A 17,986-nucleotide genomic window follows, 5' to 3' on the forward strand; every position below is an offset into this window, starting at 1 on the left:
GGAATCTTACAATTTGTAAAACTCGTCTTACCAACCCCCATCGACCAACGGCTCAGTATATGCGGTCTAACTAGTAGACATGGCTTTAAGGATCTAAAGTAGCATAGAAACAACCCAGTGGACATTCTTCCTTAGATGTTTGGGTGTTTGGGTGTTTGGATGTTTGGGTGTTTGGGTGTCTATACTCCTCAGGATTTTGCCAATGAGTATACCTCCAGATACAAATGATACTTCACAGAAGGTGGTTGTAACAAAAGAATCGGTCATACCGATCAGTCCGCAGCTCACAGTACATTATGAGTAACGTTTCTGTTACTGTACATTCACTCAAGAATCAAAATGATGCCGTTGTGACATTGATTTCACCAGTGATGTCTGATCTCTCTCTGCTGGCATCTCTAATGCTACATACAGGGAGATCAAACGGCGATACACTTACCATAAACAACAATAAGTCAAGGATTTTCTCCTGCAATGATAATGATACATTTCTTCAACAACTTCAAATACAGCCTTATGTTGTCAAAATAACACTAAATGAAAGAGACCAATATGGCGTTGCTTCGTGCTTGGATAGCACACGGATCATTGTGAATTACTTAATATCTCCACCATCCACACATCAATCTGAACCTCTCAAGACGCTGCACGTCTCACACAGCATATCTGAATCCTGGTACTCAATTTCAGAGCTTCACGAGGCTCCAATAAACACATATAAGCTCAAAATGTCACCACCGGTACAAAGCTCTCCAGTGAAGATCATTGACCACGAAGATGTTATCAACGATCCATTTGACTACTTCCTCGATAAGTATTTCTCCAATTTGTACCTCCTCTCAACACCATTGACTGTATTTACTAAGTCAGTTTTTGCAAGACTGCGAGCAATTTGTTTAAAGGATTTGAAGTTTTATGAATCCATTTTATCACAGTTTGTCATGAGATTGGACCAATTCGACCAGAGGCATTCAGCATTAAACAACGGATTGCTGAACTCATCGACACTCTTCGAAAAAGAGGAAATATACAGAAAGGAATTCATTGCAAAATCCTTAAACTTGGTGGATTTCGATATTCATTCCCAGGATTACCAAGAAACTAACAGAAGCTTGGGTCCCCTGTTAAGCGGTTTCAAAGTTAAGGAAACTCAACTACAAATATTAATCCTGTTAGAATTGATTGAAATATCCGATAGGGATGATAAAAGGTACTTTAAGCCTGTAAAAATGCAAAAGCCAAAGAGAAAACTTGTGGGAAAGAAGAAAATCACACCAATACTGAACGGAATGGGTATTGACACAGGTAGACAGCGCTCAAAGTCTCTATCAATGGAACAGTTGTCGTACAATCAATTATTGGACCTTTATATTGAGAAGCTGGCCATTAATGATCTGTTAAATGGTTCCTCGTCAAATGAAAACTACACTCCAAAGTTCATCAACTATACAGTGGTTCCATTCTTTGAGAAAAAATGTCCTCATTCAGTCAGACATATGATCAAAAAGATCAAAGGACCATCTTTCAAACCCCCTGATTCTAAACAAGCTGATAAAACTAGAAAACGGGATAAGGTGAGCAAACCAATCTTACAGAGATCACAATCTACTCGGTCCAGACTGGAAGATATTGAAGAATTGAATTCGTCATTAGTACGTTCGAATTCAGAATTGGAATCACTTAAGAGAGTATCTTCGTTTAATTCGAAGATACTTTCCAAACGAGAAATTGATGTTTCAGTTCCAGTGTTTGAAAGTAAACCGCTGAAGACGTCAAATTCTCAAATATTCAACCGTGTTGGTAAAAGAACAGCCTCCACTACGTCTCTCAGGTTGACAAAGTCATATAGTCAAATAGAAGCTACTCCGATCAAGAAAGGAAAGATCGTCGATATTATCAATACTCCAAATGACAATGTGAAGAATACGCAGGGTCAAATACCGGGCTCTGCAGAGAGTGTTGTTATTGAGGATAGTGGGAGTGCTCTCGACACTGCTGTATGTTCATCGCCCATTGCTGTGCGTACTCTGGGTAGTCCAATCAATGTAAGGTCGAAACCCCAAAAGAAAGAGCCTTCAAAGGACTTTACAGAATCATCACCGAGACTAATGGATAGCCCTGTTACAGCAAAAAACGTCAGAAGACGTTTGTTTGCTCCGTCAAAGACTTAATTGGATCTACTCACCAATAGATATTACGAATGTTACGGTATTTGTTCATCATTAAGCCATGTATTTGTATAGTACAGTTCATTTGGAGCTCCCAAAGAATATCGCATCATGTATGGCTTTTGCAGACATATCCTCGCTAATCTTCTCTGCAATGACACTACCAACTCTTTGAGACAACTTTTCCTTCTCATCATGTGAAAGTTCAACCTCCATATCAGAGTCCTGCGTAGAAACTAATCCCTTGATGGTTTTCACAACAGTCTGTATTAGTACATCTCTATCCTCTGGTTTCAAATTAACCAACACTGTTTGACTCCAATTTGAGAGATTTCCCAAGATTGTAAGTCTAACAACTTCATCACCCAAGCTGCGGAGTCCAATTATCGCACCGTACAAGGTGCCAACAGGTTTGTTGGAATCCAAGAATGCCTTTAACAATGTTCTTGTAACTCTTGGGCGTAAAGTGGTATAGTTCTTCCCATAATTCTTGCAAACGTGTTCAAGCAGAGAAGCTGCGAAATCACGCACAGCAAAATGTTCATCATTCGTTCCAATGCGCTTTGCAAGGAGAAGAGTAAGGATACAAGGCATCAAAGCATGTATGTATGGATCGAGAAATATGTTATCGTTCGAAAGTAGCGAATAAATCACCTCGAGCATTGTAGAAAGCAGGTAGATGTTGTCTAAATGATGAGTGATCTGTTCTGAGATGAACTGGATGAAATATGGCAGGAGTTGGTGAAGACCTGGATCTGAACGTAAGGACGAAAGCGCTGCCTGTCTCAAGTGAAGAGTTGTTTCGTCCTGTTCGGTTTTAGTGAGAGCTTGGATGACTTTATCAAAGTACAACTGAAGCTCCTTTGACAATACGTGTTTCACCAGTGGTCTCACTTCTGCATCCTTATTCAAAGCTGTGGTGTTTCCATTGGCAACGTGTGAATTCGTGGATACACCAATGGAGTTCTCTGTAAGCTGATGGGAAAGAGCTCCTCTAGAGGCTGGAGGCAGCTGTCTGATTTCAGTCTCGAGAGGGTTTTGAGGAATTGCAGGTTGAACTCCTTCAATAGCAAGCCAATGAGCTGTGAAAGTTGTTGCTCTAGGAACTTTTGGCAGTGGCTCGTTCACTAACTTCTCAAAATCAACCTCTTCATCGTCAATGTAGTACAACGTCTGCCCATTACCGACCAACGCCTCTTTGAACTGCAACGGTCTGGAGACATCGTACCCGTATAAGGGCTCAACGTTCAACACTTTCAACGCCTTTTCGATATCTGTCGTGGATAGCACACGACGCTTCGAGTGGCGCATGAACTTCACAGCTTGTTCCAATATCTCATGGATTCGGTACTCTACATCCATCGCAAGGTTTTTCGACGTTTCCTCGTTCAAATCGGTAAGCCCAAGCGAGTCCGCAACATCCTTAACGGTGTCGATTGGAGACCACAGCGTATGCGACAATGGCTGTTTACCCTGCTGATTGTGAGATGCCATTTCCTTGATACCTTCCTCGATCGCTAAGCCAGGCCCCTTGTCCGCAGCTTTTGTTGTTGAGTCTTGTTCTTCAGTCCTGTTGATGTTGTTGTGTATGTTTTTTTCTCCCTCTCCCTCGAATCCATCGTCGGCTTACACCGCTTCGAAGCGCGCACACACAGCTCTCACATTTTACGTATACACGTCAAAAGGACTAACATTACAAATTGTGTTGATTATTAATTGTTTAACGATGATAGTTCATTTATGTCTAGTGATATTCACGTAGTCTTGCGGTATTGACATGAACGTTGAGGTCCAGTCTATCGGCTCTTTCTTCAATGTCGTTGAGTCTCTTATTCTGTCTATCGAGCTCCTCACCTTGAGATATAGCCAACTTCTTCAATCTGCTGCTGAACTTGCCAATTTCGTCAATGTTGGCCCCAATCTCCGCTTCCATCTCGTCGTCCTCGCTGTCAGCTTCGAATTGGTACTGTTTGGCCTGCGCGAGGACCTTGTCACGTCTATACTTGGATGCAACCTCATCGCCCAAGCCTTCGCCGTCATCCAGGGCACTCTTGATTCTCTTTGTCGAATCTGTCAGCTGAGCACGAGTTCTCTCGTTCTCAACCTTGGCAGCAATGTGCTCTGCTTTGATCTTCTCCTCTTTCTCTCTCAATCTACGGTTCTTTGTGAATGGGTTCTTGATGTTCGGTTTGAGAATGTTTCTGTTGTAATGGTTCAACTGAGTAATCTTCTCCTTGGCCATAGCATCTTGGGTCTCAGCTAAGCCCAAGTTTCTCTCGGTGTTGAACAAGATCTCACTCTGCGCACCCAGCATACCCATGGTGTTCTTACCACTCTCCTCAGCCTCTCTGGCCATTCTCAAGGTGTTTCTAGTAGACGCAACAGACTCCTGCTTTGTGAATCGTATCTGGCCCTTGATTCCTTCAACTTCTTCATCCTCTTCTCTTAGGATTCTTTGCTCCTCTGATTCGGGTTCTTGAGAGAAGGATTGATAAGCATCGTCATTGTTGACCTCCCGTCTGTAATTGGTATCGTTCAGGTCTTCATCTGCGTAATGAGTGTCGTTCAAATCCAACCCTTCCGTGTCATGAGTTTGCTTCTGGTACAGGCTAGGAACATACGCGTCATCATCATCACCAGAGTGTGCACCAGCACCTTCCTCAGGTACAAAGGAAAACTGACTACGCTTTCCCGACTCCGCAACCGCAGGATGTTGTATTCTCTGAGATGTGTTCTTAACAGAGTAAGGGTTTGACTCTTTGGAACCGTGGCCGCCTTGCTCATCATAGGCATTGTTATAATCATCATAACCACCCCCTGGAACTTCATGCTGGCTATAGCCGTGTCCTTGTGACCCTTGGCCGTAGGGGTTTCCACCACCATTGTTCTTGTGGTAGGAGGTGCCAGAGTTGCCAGAGTCTCCATATGGGTTACCGCTCCCCTGGTTTCCTCTCGATGGCGAATCATACGGATTACCTCCAGTTGAGCTCGTCCCAATAGACCCATAAGGGTTTACACCAGAACCACCACTGTTCCCGTGAGACCCATAAGGGTTGGATGTGTCCATAGAACCATAAGGATTATCATTCAGACGGGCTTGGGCTTGAGCTTCAGCGAGAGCTTGTGCCTCCTTCTCTTGTTTGCTGTAACCCTTTGGTGCGTATTCCCCCTTAGCTTTGGCCTTATCTTTGGCGTACTCTGCGTAGGCACCAAAGGTATTTGGCTTCTTCTTCGAATTATGCTTCACTGGTAAACCTCTATCAAGCATTTCTTCATGCATGTTGGTCTCCACATCCTCCTGGGTAGGAGGTTTAGTTTTGAAGAACTTTTTTATCCCCATATTGCCAAATGCGAACTGTTGTGCTACTGGTTGCAAAGAGTCCAGATTGATTGGATGTTGGAAAACTTGGTGGTTATACGCTAAGCTTCTTAATTCAAGACAATTTGCGGTTGCGTTACTTTCTCACCCTCAGGCGGGCTAGTCATTCATTGGTGCACGGATGTTTTAGTCGGGCGTTGTCCAACATTATATAATTATAATAATGAGCGGTTTTCTTATTAATATATGGTCACCTGTGGTGTATATATAAATGGAATGTGTGAAATTGTGAGTTAGCACTATGCCATTACATTAGAAACATTGATGCCGTATTGTGGTGGCTCTTTTTTGTTGGATAAATGATTAAAACGATGCATTATTGAAAGCATAATTTACTATAATTCCTCTTTTCTATCATTAGAAGCGTTAATTATAACTACATTTTCCATCAAAAGTTTTACCAAACCAAGATATTCTTATTTATTGGAAATCATATTCACTGTAATGTCAATACGATAAGTTTTACAGATATAGAGCTCGTTGGTTAGCACAACACCAAAGAACTGTCCAAATATTCTGTATTCATTATCAACATGGATTATACTGACTGAGATGCTAAGACTAACCACCAAAGTTACAGAGTGCTGATTCAGGAGTAAAGAAGGATGTCCGTGGCCTGAGAGATTTCAATAGATAGATCATAAAACAATGCTAGAAAACAATTCAGCTCTAAATGACAAACTTTTTTATCGATGCAATGTTGAAATACGAAGAGGGGGCTATAAACACAGTGAAGAGAAGACGGGGCAATGGCCAGATAAAAGAAGAAACACAGACAGTTTTGGTTGTGCTCAAGTTCCATGATTCTGGGATTGTAAGGGACACGGATTGACACATTGATGGGCCAAAGTGACAAATAACATAGTGAAGAAGCGGACTTTACGATGGTGAAGAAGACAAAGGTGATACCTGCAGGTACAGCTTTGTGATCTGCACTCACACAGGTAGAAGCATATCCGACATAAAACAATACAGATACAACTAGGTAGAATATATCCCTTCGGTAGGTGTAAAATATCCGATATAGTGTAACGGCTAGCACGGTTCGCTTTCACCGAGCAGACCCGGGTTCGACTCCCGGTATCGGAGCTTGTTTTTTTGCAGATATTCATCAATGAATTACATATGCAGTAAGATGCATAGATTATTAAAGGGATGCATAATGTTTTTGGCGACTGACAACAGCCCACCAATGTGAGTACCTCTCAAAATGTATAGTGATAAAGTTACAATCTGGAACTTCAAGTGGTGACAGATATTTCTTTTTCAGATAGCCGTAAGCCATATTTATAAACTATTGGTATATTCCGAACTTGACAACATCTAGGTTGCATTATCGGGTTGAAAAGTGATATGAAATTTACAGCGATTCGCGCTCGTGGGGCATGCCTACACAGGTAAAATTTCACATACTGCTGACAGAACCTCAAGCACTTCAATTCGTTTTCTATTCCTTGCTAGTGGATATCGACAGTTTCACTAGGTGCCAAAGGCCCAGTTCAGATAATGATTACAATGTCAGTTACACGGCTATTAGCTGGTTATGCTAGTGCCCATTTGTTATCAGACCGCACCGTATGACTTTGATTGATATGTGGTTCAGGATACCAAATGGTTCTATTACGATGTGGGCTCTCCTCCAGTGCGATGTTAGGGATCTGGTGTGAAGTAATTCACAAAAGATTTCTGTAACCCACTCGGTGTACATAGGGGGGATGATACTGATAGCACAGTACAGTGTTTGTTGGTACCAAAAGTTTATTTTTGTGAAGCGTGTTGGTAGAATCTAGTAGAGGTCAAGATAGATAGCCTTAGGAGACAAGGGGTTTAATGCAAGTGCAGATTTGGTCTCAGGATAGAACATGTGTGGTTGATGGGTCTCGTGGCGAGCCACCTCTGATATCCGGAAAGGCTCATGGTAGTAGACGTATCATGCATCTTATCCTCCCTGTTGATCATTTCCAGTAACGTCAACATTAACCAACGTTTCGAACCAAATCTGGAGTTAAGAAACACGACGAAAGAACCCTTTGGGATACACACCCAATGACAAGGCTCTGTAGTCTCACCAGTTACAAATTACTGCTTATACGTGGGTAATACACAATGCCATCACAATTGAGACATGGACAGCCAGCCCTAGGCATCGCTGACGAGCTCAAACCTCCCGGCGGATCGACTCGATTGTACAAGCACTTGGATGAAGCCGACAGCCTAGAGCTTGGAGACAAACACGTTGATAGTCGCAAGATACAGGTGCCGTGTCTTTAGATCTTATTGTCGACGTAATTCTACGCGTACGCTCCCGCCCGCAGCGCGATCCCGTTTGTATGTAAAAATAGACACAGGCGATTTTCATCACTTCGATGACAGTTTTCCCATCATCTGCTTGTCAAAACTGGGCAGGGCGTGGGTTTTAGGAAAAACAATGGTCCAGAACCTAACTCGACGTAACTGCATTGCAGATGTTTTGAAAGAGAGATTCTATCTTGCGCAGAAAAAAGCCCAATCCATAAATCAATGACATGAGCACACGCGCTTACAACCTTACAAACCCACAACCGTAGATTGCAGTGACACACGGGGTTGTTTGTGGTGTTGGTGGCGGTGGGAGTATTTTTATTTTCCTACTGCGCGGTAGGATCGCCCACCGGATGGTAGGCGGAAGACCTAGCCAATTTTTTTGTTTTTCTTTTCTGTTTGGAGGGGGGAGGGTGGCAGTAGGCATCTTCGGCGCAACTTCATCGCCATTTTGTCTCCTTTTCCGATCACTTGAAATTTTCTTCTTCTTCTTTTTTCCCTTTATAACTTCGAACAGGTTTCAACAACGAGATAGAAAGAGAGAGAAAAGACTTCATTAGAGGTGATTTCATTTAATTTTGTTATTGGCTTTGATTTCTTTGTTTTAGTTTGATTTGTTTTGTGCCCTTTCTGTTTCAACAGTCAGTTCCAATCCCTGCGAGACCGAATCACACATTTTGCTTTGCTTTGCTTATACTGTGTGGGTGTCTTGTGTGTTCTTTGTACAGCAGGCTTTTCCTTTGCTCTCTCTTATCGACACACACCAAAGGTTTTATTACGGACTGATAGCTTTCCACCACTGCTCAGTTGATAAGAGCCGCTTTGAAATACTTTGAACATCGAGTTGAGAGCGTACCCCTTGCATCTGTTTTGGTTGGGTTTGATTTGATTTGATTTGATTTCCATTTTGTCACAATCGTGTGTGTGGTGTACTTGTTCTGATTATATCTCGTCTCTGGGCTTTTGATACTTTTTTAGTTGTCATCACCGCCTGCTTGATCGCTTACAAGTTTTTTTGCTTGTCTACAGTTTTGAACCGTTCAACTTCCCGACCAAAGGCTGCGTATACATATGGCGTCAATCATGTCCTCGACAAGTGCTACTTTTGAAAACAACTTTGAAGAGTCTCCTTCACAGTCCGCTGGTGCCATCGATGCCGCACCTTCTACTACAGATCAACAGCAGCAGCAGCAAAACCCTCCACAGGCGCAACAACAGGGCTCTCAACCCTCGTCTACGTTGGAGATCTCTAACCAACCAATGGCCCAATTAGCTGGACAGGATTATATGGCTCCACTTCCAATTCCAAACCCTCCGTCTGCAACGGCATCTACATCATCGTCTCCACCAAAGACTCTATGGATGGGTGATTTGGATCCGTGGTCTGATGAAGAGGCCATCGTCAACCTATGGGAATCTTTGGGAAAACGTGTCCTTGTGAAGCTCATCAAGGCTAAGAGAGGAACACCAGCTGCTAATTTGAACACCGGACACGCCGGTTACTGCTTTGTTGAATTTGAATCGTATGACGATGCTAAATCTGTATTGGCCTTGAATGGATCGCAAATACCAAATACAAACAGATTGTTTAGGCTTAACTGGGCTTCCGGTGCCACATTGACCTCTCCAATCCCTCAATCACCGGAATATTCGCTCTTTGTCGGTGATTTATCACCATCCACGACTGAAGCGCACCTTCTTGCACTTTTCCAGACCCACTTCAAATCTGTCAAGACTGTGCGTGTGATGACAGACCCAATAACTGGTACTTCAAGATGCTTCGGCTTTGTTCGTTTCAGCGATGAAGAAGAACGTAGACGTGCTTTAACAGAAATGTCTGGTGTCTGGTGTGCTGGAAGACCATTGAGAGTGGCGTTGGCTACACCAAGGGCACAACCAGCTGCTCATACGGTTTTGCAAAATGGAACTGCGATCCCAGGTTCTTTCCAAGGAGCTCAACAGTTTTCACAATTCCCAGGACAACAACCACCGCAACAGACTAACGATATCATGATGATGCAGTACCAACAAGTCCCTCCCCCATCAATGGTGTACTATCCTCAGGATACTTCTTCACAACAGGTGCATATTCAGCAACAGAATCAATCTCAAGCTCAACCACCAATACCACAACAGCAGGTTGGTCCTATGAACGCTGGAATCCAAGCAGTTCCATACGCTGACCCAAACAATACAACAGTATTCGTTGGTGGATTGGCTGCTGGTGTCACTGAACAGACTTTGGCTGCACTTTTTCAGCCTTTTGGTAACATCATACATATTAAGATTCCCCAAAACAAGGGCTGTGGATTTATCCGTTTTGAGAACCGTGAGGATGCTGTCAATGCCATCAATGCCATGCAAGGATTCTCCATTGGAGGTTCACGCATTCGTTTGAGTTGGGGAAGACAACAGAACCAACAGAGAATGCAAATGGCTGCAATGGCTGCTGTAATGCAAGGTGGGGCTCCACCACCGCAGTTAGCAATGGCTCAGGGGGCTCATCAGCAACAATTGGCATCGAACGTTCCGCCAATGACCGCATTTTCTCAACCAATGATGGCACCACCGGTGCCTGCAATGAATAACATGTATTACCTTGCAACAAATGATCCTAAATCTCCATATGATCCATCAATTTATCAAATTCAAGAACCTCATCTACACTCACAACAGAAGCCAAATCAAAGCTTCACTACCCAGAATTATGAAGAAGCTCACACAGATAACGGCTCTGGTGAAGTTGATGGTAACAGCAATGGAAATGGTAACAGCAACGAAAATGTTGACGGAGTTTCTAAATTGCAAGAGATGTACAATGCCGCAGTTGCTGGAAAATTGGATTCCCTCAATTGATTTTTTTAACCAAAATTGTTTTGTTTTACTTTAAATTGCATTTCATTATCTGTTTGCCTTTTATGTTTGGTTATACTTTTCTTCCTATTGTTTCATGTTTACGTTTAAAAAAATCTTAATTTATTGATTTTGTCATCAAAACTTGGTCTAATGATTACTCTGTAACTAACCAATGGAGAGCTCATCAAACTTTGGAGGCATCTCCGGGAAAGATTCAACCAACCTCTTCCCAATACCCTCATTTACAATAGCCCACTGTTTGAACGAGTACATATCAGTAACCTTTGTCATCCAGTCCATCCTAGATTTGATATCTTTCTCTGAACTGCCAGGACACTTGTCTCTCAATAGTTTACGGACCCTTCCAATGTTTTCCACTGTTTGATCGATCTCATAATCACTAAATAGATCACCGATCTTATCCTTGATAAGACGGGCCATTCTTGGCCCCTTACCGTTAGTGCTCACCATAACCTGTAATGAACCCTTTCTAAAGATTGCTCCAAAATAGAAATCACACAATGGAGGAACATCAGCAATATTAACTTTCAAGTTTCTCGCTTTACATTGGTAGTAAATCCTTTTGCTCTCCACTGGATCGTCAATGGCTACCAACACCATCTCAAACTGAGTCTCTCTCAAATATTGGTCCATTTGCTTGTATTCTTCATCACTGTATTCCTTCAACACTGGTAGTGTGTAGTTGTTTTCATATAGGGAAAGATCACTCTCTTGGAAAGGTCTCTTGACAACAGAGTACAGTTGACCAGAATTCTCCCGATGTTGAATCTCTTCGTTGATGGTTGGTGAAATCACAGTGATTTTGGCATTCGCATTTAAGAGATGATAAATTCTACTGGCAGCAACTTCGCCACCACCAACAACTAGAACGTGGCGATCTGGTCTGAGTTAGTACCTTTGACCCATGTTGGTTTAAGTCTGACTCACTTTTCACCTGCCACGCCAATATCAATGAGCCATTGGGCAAGATCTCGGGAAATTTATTTGTATCTGACATAGCTGACTCGAATGACTTAAAGTTATAAAGAACAACTGATACACTGGCACTCGATTAGGAAAGGACTATGGATAGATAAAAAAAATTGGAGATGTATTGAAAGATACAGCAAAGTTCATCTCGATCAATAACAGCCATGCACGAAGTGTAAGTTCTCAAGTGGCCCAACCAACTCTGTCAATTATTTTGTTTGAAAAAAATAAATCAGATTGCTCCACGGCAGGTTCGAACTGTCGACCTTCAGATTATGAGACTGACGCTCTACCGACTGAGCTAGTGAAGCCAACCTGTGCGTTCCGAAAATCTTAAATCTGCTGTTTTAAGCGAATGAGTTTGTCATAGCACAAGAGAAACCGGTACAAAGCTAATTGTGAATTACTAATGATTAATGACAATCTCGTTCATGACGGCGTCCTTTAATCATAAGTATCGGAGTAAAGGCTTGGCTTGCCATATAAGTTTCAATTGATAAGAAGAACGACACTCAGAGTTGATTGCTCATAGTAGAACCATCAGCAGCTTGTAAAGCTTTCAGTGCGGCGCCACAAGCATTTTCAGTCTGGGATTACCATCGAAAGGATTAAAGCTTTGGGCTGTGACATCACAACGCTGTGGAGGTCAAAGACATTGGACTCTGATTTCATAGAATTCTAGAATCAGCGTCCTCTGCGTTTAGTGATTATGTTGACCAGAAATAAAGCGCTAGTGCTATTTTCAGTTCACACGTCACAGTTGGAATTGATTCTGCGAAGATGGTTTGTGCACATGTCGCAGCGAAAAAAAATTCACTCTATTTTGTGAAGCTTTGTGTCAAAACATAAGTGCGTATTGCAATTTTCGTTTCTGCATTGCATTTTGGGACGATGCTTTAGAAGCACGAAAACTCGCAATGGTAAATCGTGAAAAGATGCGTACACACTACATAGAATCATGAGACCAGGTCGTTATGTACATCCCGCGCCGCACTGAAACATGTGGGGCTTAACACATCTTAACGATCCCGAGTCCAACGTCAAGGCGAAGTGACAACTTGCCTGGTGGACTTAATTGAACGGGAGAGGTTCGGATACGGCATCCACGAGAAACGGTTGAGATACTTTCCGTGGAGACACCCCGTACTCTCCACACATTTAACTCAGAGATGCACTGCCTGAACTAGTGTTTTGGTTCCACAGAAGGGATTGAAACTAGTCTTCTGTGTACCTACCAGGTGTTTTCGCAAGTATTTCAATTGAACTGTGGCCAGAATCAAGGAGCGTCAGCTTGAGTTTCTTGTTTTTGAAACGACACGCTCTCCCACACTCTGTGGGTCGAGAAAGGAGAAACGCAAATTTCAACAAAGAGACGCACTATAGGCAAGGCTATACAGGTTTAGTATTATGCACCAATTTAACGACCATTGTAGGGCTTAATGTACGCAACCTATCTTACACATCAACTGATTTACCGTGTTCCAATATTGCCACCAGCTTCTAAACATAGCCAAGACCTCAGCCCCTAATTGACTGTGACTTTGTACACTATAGGGACTTGGGGCCATGGAACGCCTTGCCTTTCACCCCCCCCTCTTTGTAGTGTTTGTGAGATAGGGGTATACGCCTCTTGATGAGAAGAAAGGCAGAGAGAGGTACGAGACTGGAAATTGAGTCAAAGAATACAGATCACAAACCGCTTCAGGAACCACCAATAACTTCATCATGTCATAGCTAGCCCTAAACTCCCAAAATTGTGGGTGGATATTACATCAACCATCGCTTTCCGCATGTGCATGAAGGCTTTCATCTTGACTATAAATTCTCGATGCTTAACTGACGGCGACAGGCCAAAACCAAGCTAAATTTAAATACAATGGCTATGTAATGACTACAAGACACAGATAGAACCAATTAGTTCATCCATTTCAAATGGTTATATACAAATTGCGTTATGTATTGATTCTCAAAAAGATCGTTCCAAAAAAAAAAAGCATCCGAACACAAATATAAGTGTTATTGTAAAAGTAAAAAATATCCCGTATTCCCAAATTAACCGTTATCCCATGTGATGAAACCATATCAAAAGCTTCATTAGTTTGATGTTTGTTTTGTTCTTTTTTGCTATGTTGTATTGCTGGCTTGAATTTGTGATGAGCCAGTTGAAAAAGATAGACACCCTAAACTAAGAAGATGTGGACAGAAGCCACTTCTTGTAGTTCATCTTCAAAGCATTTGAACCCTTGACAATGGTTTCTTCAATCACGTCATTTTGTTCGAGGGATTTGATTATAGGAGAGGTGGTATATTGCAGACTTGTTTTCTTGGTAGCGAGCTCAAAAGCAGGAATGACATCCTGCGAGAGGTCCAGTTGATCGATAAAGCAATCATCCTCGTCATTGTGGAAGGCAATGGAGTTGTTTCTTGAAGATATTCTTGATTCGTAGAGAAGAGGTGTCTGTGCCTCTTGTGGTTCTGGAATTGACTCTTGGGACTCCAAAGAGGACGAGTAGAGGTCGAACTCTGGTTGTTCGATTTCAAATTCAAAAAGATCCATTGGAGATGTGTATAATATCTCAGTTATGTTTATGCCTTGTCTTAGTATCAACTGGTTTTGCTGAAGCTGGTTGATCAGTGGTGATTAATATTTAGATCAAACAAGTGGAAAGTTGGGCTCCCGTTGGCATTTATATAACATGTGGGTGAAAACACCCGCCCACAATTGTACATCAGTGTGACGACCCACACATTTTTTTAACACACATGTGGTTATGATTCATCGTGCACCAACAATCTTGCGCATTGAATTGCGCAATTTGAATAAAAAAATTTTCTTTGGGCTTCTTTTTCCACAAATAACGCCAAACCGAGCCATTTCACACGGTGCGCGCAACCCTAAAGTGTGAAAAACCGTACGAAACGAAACGCGCTTCAAATAGACAATTTAGGAAAGTTGGACAGTGAGAAAAGTAAATAGAGGTTACAACGTTGGAATTATAGTGGTTATGGCGTTTCATATCTTGAGGGATAGTGGTTATCCAAAAGTCTATAGACTATTATGTAGTTCTTCAAGTAATTATGATTTCTCTTCACAACGGTTTGTAATTCAAAACAATAGGTGTTTACACCCCCATTGAGGTGAAATAAAAACTGAGTCACACACTTAAAGTGTGACACCTTGAACAAATTTGACACCCTCGTGCTCCACCTTACATGACGAAAAAAATAGACAAAAATAAGCAAAGCTCGTGGGCTATGGCTTTCAGAGCGCAAATTAAACGCTGTGTTATAGACGCACAAGCCAGGTTTCAAGGCTTAACATAAAAGCTCTTTGGGGCAAGGACACACATAGAGTACCATAATTAGCTATTTCCGAAACCCTTTGAGGTTATCTAGAACCAGTATTGCAAATTAGATGGGGAATATTAGGGATTAGTTAACCCGAGTTTCTCGGAAAAACCCAAGACACCCAGAAGCAGAAAAACACACACAACTTTTATGCGCGCGTTTGCTCCTATGTTGCCATGAGCGAGGGGGACTCGGTCAGCCACAACTGTCAAATTTCTAATCAAGTGGCGATGACGACTATTCACACACTATTCTGATTTATCAGATGAAAGATTAGAAATCAACCACGGATGGCTGTGGAATCGTCATCGATGAGGAATTAAAACACTCTCTCAACAGATTACACTCTTTGACTACAAATATCTTCTCTTGTTTCAGATATTTTAGTTTCTATGAGGGGCGTTTGTGTGTGTGTGTGTTCCTTTTTTTCTTCCTGCTCTCTAACGCACACCACATTTCACAATTTCATGGGCGTCACCGGGGGCTGGAAGGGTTCTTTTTTATTCCACAGAACCTCATCGTCGTTTGAGCAAAATGTCAAATTCCGATCTACCCAACAATAGCCCCGGAAACTGAAAGTTCAAATTCCGAGAGTCTTCCCCAACTATAATTTCTCAGACAGAAGAACGAGGGAGGAGTCATCACATCTGCTTGTTGAATGATGGGGTAAACAATATGGAGACAAGTACGAATTGATCCCCAACTACCACCTGGTTGTAATTGGTCATTGCCCATGGCCTGTAGGTACTGCTTGATCAAGTGCATAGTAACAAGATTGATCAATTCGTTTCATCCATTCAATCCAAGTGATGAATATTATTGCCTCGGGAAGCCAAACATCTTTTGAGTCAACGAAACTAAGCGTTTAAACCTTCTAAACCACCGGCTAAATCTCTAGCAAATTACTGGCAGTTTCGTTTTGGCATTGAGTTTTGTCTTCTGTACGATGAAGCGTCACGGTATTTACCGATTCGCAGAGTGAATATTGAGCAAGCGTCGTGAAACACACCAGCAATCTACACTTACATGAAAATCTAGGTCCTTCAACATTGTCGACAAATGATTGCTCGAAAATATGCTCTTAGAAACCTCCTATTCCAAAGTGCGTTTAGTGTCAGTTTCATAATTAGCACTTTTTGTTAGTTGAATGAAGCTCTGATTTACTCTCCCCCGTTTTAACCTTTAAATCTCATAATACTGAGACATTAGACAGATGTTCTCATGTCAATGACGGCAGAACCACCTATATGCTAAACACATTTCATAATTCCCAATTCTATAGGACGCTCCATCTAGACTCAAGACTCAAGGACATCCACTTTGTCTATTCATGCATACCGTTAAACAGTGATCTCCACTAGCCTACCAATGTCATCAAAGAGTAACGAATAAAAGTTGGTTTAAGCTGTGTGAATTCGACAGGGTGACACTTTCAAGTCGCGTTCTGGCATTGAAGTAAGCAAAAAGTGACATGTGTTATATGAACTGAATAACTGAGTTTTCAGTCAAAATCTTCGTACAGGAACTCCAGTCAACAACGGACGCCGGTTATAAGCGACATTATGATTGCCAGTAGAAATATAGCGTGCTTTTTTAAGTCTTGAGGCAGCTAACACTAAAAACCACTGATGCGCAAAAGGGTCTCGAGAACATGTCCCAATCGAGAAATTTGAAACGCGATGTGAGAGGGCGCTTCCACTTGACCATTCTAGAGAAGACGTCGGGAGGTAAACATCTACATCGAAAATGTCAGGCCATGAGAGCGATTATGTTGGCCTATTATCTGGAATGGCTCTTGCATTATCAATAACGATGTGGGGAATCATGAGGGGGTCTTCATGATTGAATGTATCACTCTTTAGATAAGCTAAGTATCTATTATGTAGTGTCCTTGAGTCCCTATGATCTGAACTTGATGATGAGGTTCAATTCTGAACTATGATTAAATACTGTTCACTTTTCCCACCACACCGAAGTATTGAAAGTAAAGAAAACAAGGCTTAAGGGTTTGATTCCCCTACAGATCTTTACGTCTTCTTTCTCATCAGTATTGCACCACGATCGTAACTCTCTCAGAGCTGCCTGGTGTAGTGTAAAAAGGCCGCGAAAAATTTCATCGGACCTCTTTACATCTTTGCTAAGTTAACGAAAGAGCAATGTCAGATCCGTGTAAAGCTGAGGCTTGTCAAATCCAAGGTGAGTATGCTATACATTGGGTATGAGGAAGAGAATTGGCGACTAATCATTTTTCGATAGCATGTCTGAAAAGGTTCAATTATGATGAGTCCAAATGTACCAAAGTTATAGATCAACTGTACGCATGTTGCACACAATTTTATACTAATCAAGGTGAGGATGCCCGTTCACCATGTTGTCCTATTCCTTCTTTACTCGAATTGAAGATTAAACAACGTGAACAGGAGAAAGTGGATGCAAAGCTTCTTCAACAAAAGAGATGACCCATCTACCAGTTGAGTTTACAAATTCTTGTACATAGAGTCAATCTACAACCAAAGTTTCATTGGGATATAACCACGAGGGAGCTCATGGTTGTAACATCGTATACAGCCATATATACAAAGCTATATAGTTGAAAAGAAATATGTAGGTTTAGAACCGCGTAGTCAATCCACAACAAGAAAGACACGACAAAAAACAGTTGGACAAAACCGACCAACCCCAATTGGAGCTGACCTTGGTTCAATCTAAGGCTACCGCGAGCACGAAAAATGCAAACATATAGCTTACATTTGCCCGTCCATAGAGGAGAAAGGCAATCGGACCGTGACTCTGGGTGCCTAGTTAAAAGACATTGTAAAGAAGGAAAAAAAAGTGTTGGAAAGAAGTGCAAGAAAGACTTTCAGTTGAATTTTTTTCTTGTAGGCAGCGCCAGCCTCCACCAACGAGAATCCATACACATCCAAACACCACTTATGTCTATTAG

At 42.0% G+C, this 17,986-nt stretch overlaps 5 protein-coding genes and 2 non-coding genes across 7 annotated transcripts; 4 read left to right on the forward strand and 3 right to left on the reverse strand.

Moving 5' to 3' along the window:
* The first annotated feature begins 252 nt into the window (after nt 1-252).
* Nucleotides 253-2,219, forward strand: SLD3 (Sld3p). Its single transcript, XM_020214270.1, has one exon. The coding sequence runs from the start codon at nt 297-299 to the stop codon at nt 2,169-2,171; it is 1,875 nt and encodes a 624-aa protein (XP_020072196.1). The 5' UTR covers nt 253-296; the 3' UTR covers nt 2,172-2,219.
* Nucleotides 2,206-3,753, reverse strand: TAF6 (TATA-binding protein-associated factor TAF6). The gene has a single exon (XM_020213270.1). It carries the CDS (start codon nt 3,660-3,662, stop codon nt 2,250-2,252), a length of 1,413 nt encoding a protein of 470 aa, XP_020072197.1. The 5' UTR covers nt 3,663-3,753; the 3' UTR covers nt 2,206-2,249.
* A 119-nt stretch (nt 3,754-3,872) lies between these two features.
* CYBJADRAFT_165916 (uncharacterized protein) lies at nt 3,873-5,386 on the reverse strand. Its single transcript, XM_020214271.1, has one exon. It carries the CDS (start codon nt 5,233-5,235, stop codon nt 3,913-3,915), a length of 1,323 nt encoding a protein of 440 aa, XP_020072198.1. The 5' UTR covers nt 5,236-5,386; the 3' UTR covers nt 3,873-3,912.
* Nucleotides 5,387-6,564: 1,178 nt separating this feature from the next.
* Nucleotides 6,565-6,636, forward strand: CYBJADRAFT_t30. The gene has a single exon. It is a non-coding gene; the product is annotated as a tRNA-Glu (tRNA).
* Nucleotides 6,637-9,135: 2,499 nt separating this feature from the next.
* NGR1 (Ngr1p) lies at nt 9,136-11,592 on the forward strand (the record flags this gene model as incomplete). Its single annotated transcript, XM_020216791.1, has 2 exons — nt 9,136-10,374; nt 11,548-11,592. 2 exons carry the CDS (start codon nt 9,136-9,138, stop codon nt 11,590-11,592), a joined length of 1,284 nt encoding a protein of 427 aa, XP_020072199.1.
* Nucleotides 11,593-11,932: 340 nt separating this feature from the next.
* Nucleotides 11,933-12,005, reverse strand: CYBJADRAFT_t39. The gene has a single exon. It is a non-coding gene; the product is annotated as a tRNA-Met (tRNA).
* Nucleotides 12,006-17,025: 5,020 nt separating this feature from the next.
* Nucleotides 17,026-17,531, forward strand: CMC4 (Cmc4p). Its single transcript, XM_020217691.1, has 2 exons — nt 17,026-17,238; nt 17,299-17,531. The coding sequence occupies exons 1-2, from the start codon at nt 17,199-17,201 to the stop codon at nt 17,499-17,501; spliced, it is 243 nt and encodes an 80-aa protein (XP_020072200.1). The 5' UTR covers nt 17,026-17,198; the 3' UTR covers nt 17,502-17,531.
* Nucleotides 17,532-17,986: the final 455 nt, after the last annotated feature.

This window comes from Cyberlindnera jadinii, assembly GCF_001661405.1.
Source record: "Cyberlindnera jadinii NRRL Y-1542 unplaced genomic scaffold CYBJAscaffold_2, whole genome shotgun sequence".
NCBI classification, from domain to species: Eukaryota; Fungi; Ascomycota; class Saccharomycetes; order Phaffomycetales; family Wickerhamomycetaceae; genus Williopsis; species Williopsis jadinii.

Coding starts and splice junctions, on each gene's coding strand:
- SLD3 (XM_020214270.1), top strand. CDS start 297: ATGAGTAACGTTTCTGTTACTGTACATTCACTCAAGAATCAAAATGAT.
- TAF6 (XM_020213270.1), bottom strand. CDS start 3,662: ATGGCATCTCACAATCAGCAGGGTAAACAGCCATTGTCGCATACGCTG.
- CYBJADRAFT_165916 (XM_020214271.1), bottom strand. CDS start 5,235: ATGGACACATCCAACCCTTATGGGTCTCACGGGAACAGTGGTGGTTCT.
- CMC4 (XM_020217691.1), top strand. CDS start 17,199: ATGTCAGATCCGTGTAAAGCTGAGGCTTGTCAAATCCAAG. Junction 17,239..17,298: donor TGAGGCTTGTCAAATCCAAG/GTGAGTATGCTA, acceptor ATTTTTCGATAG/CATGTCTGAAAAGGTTCAAT.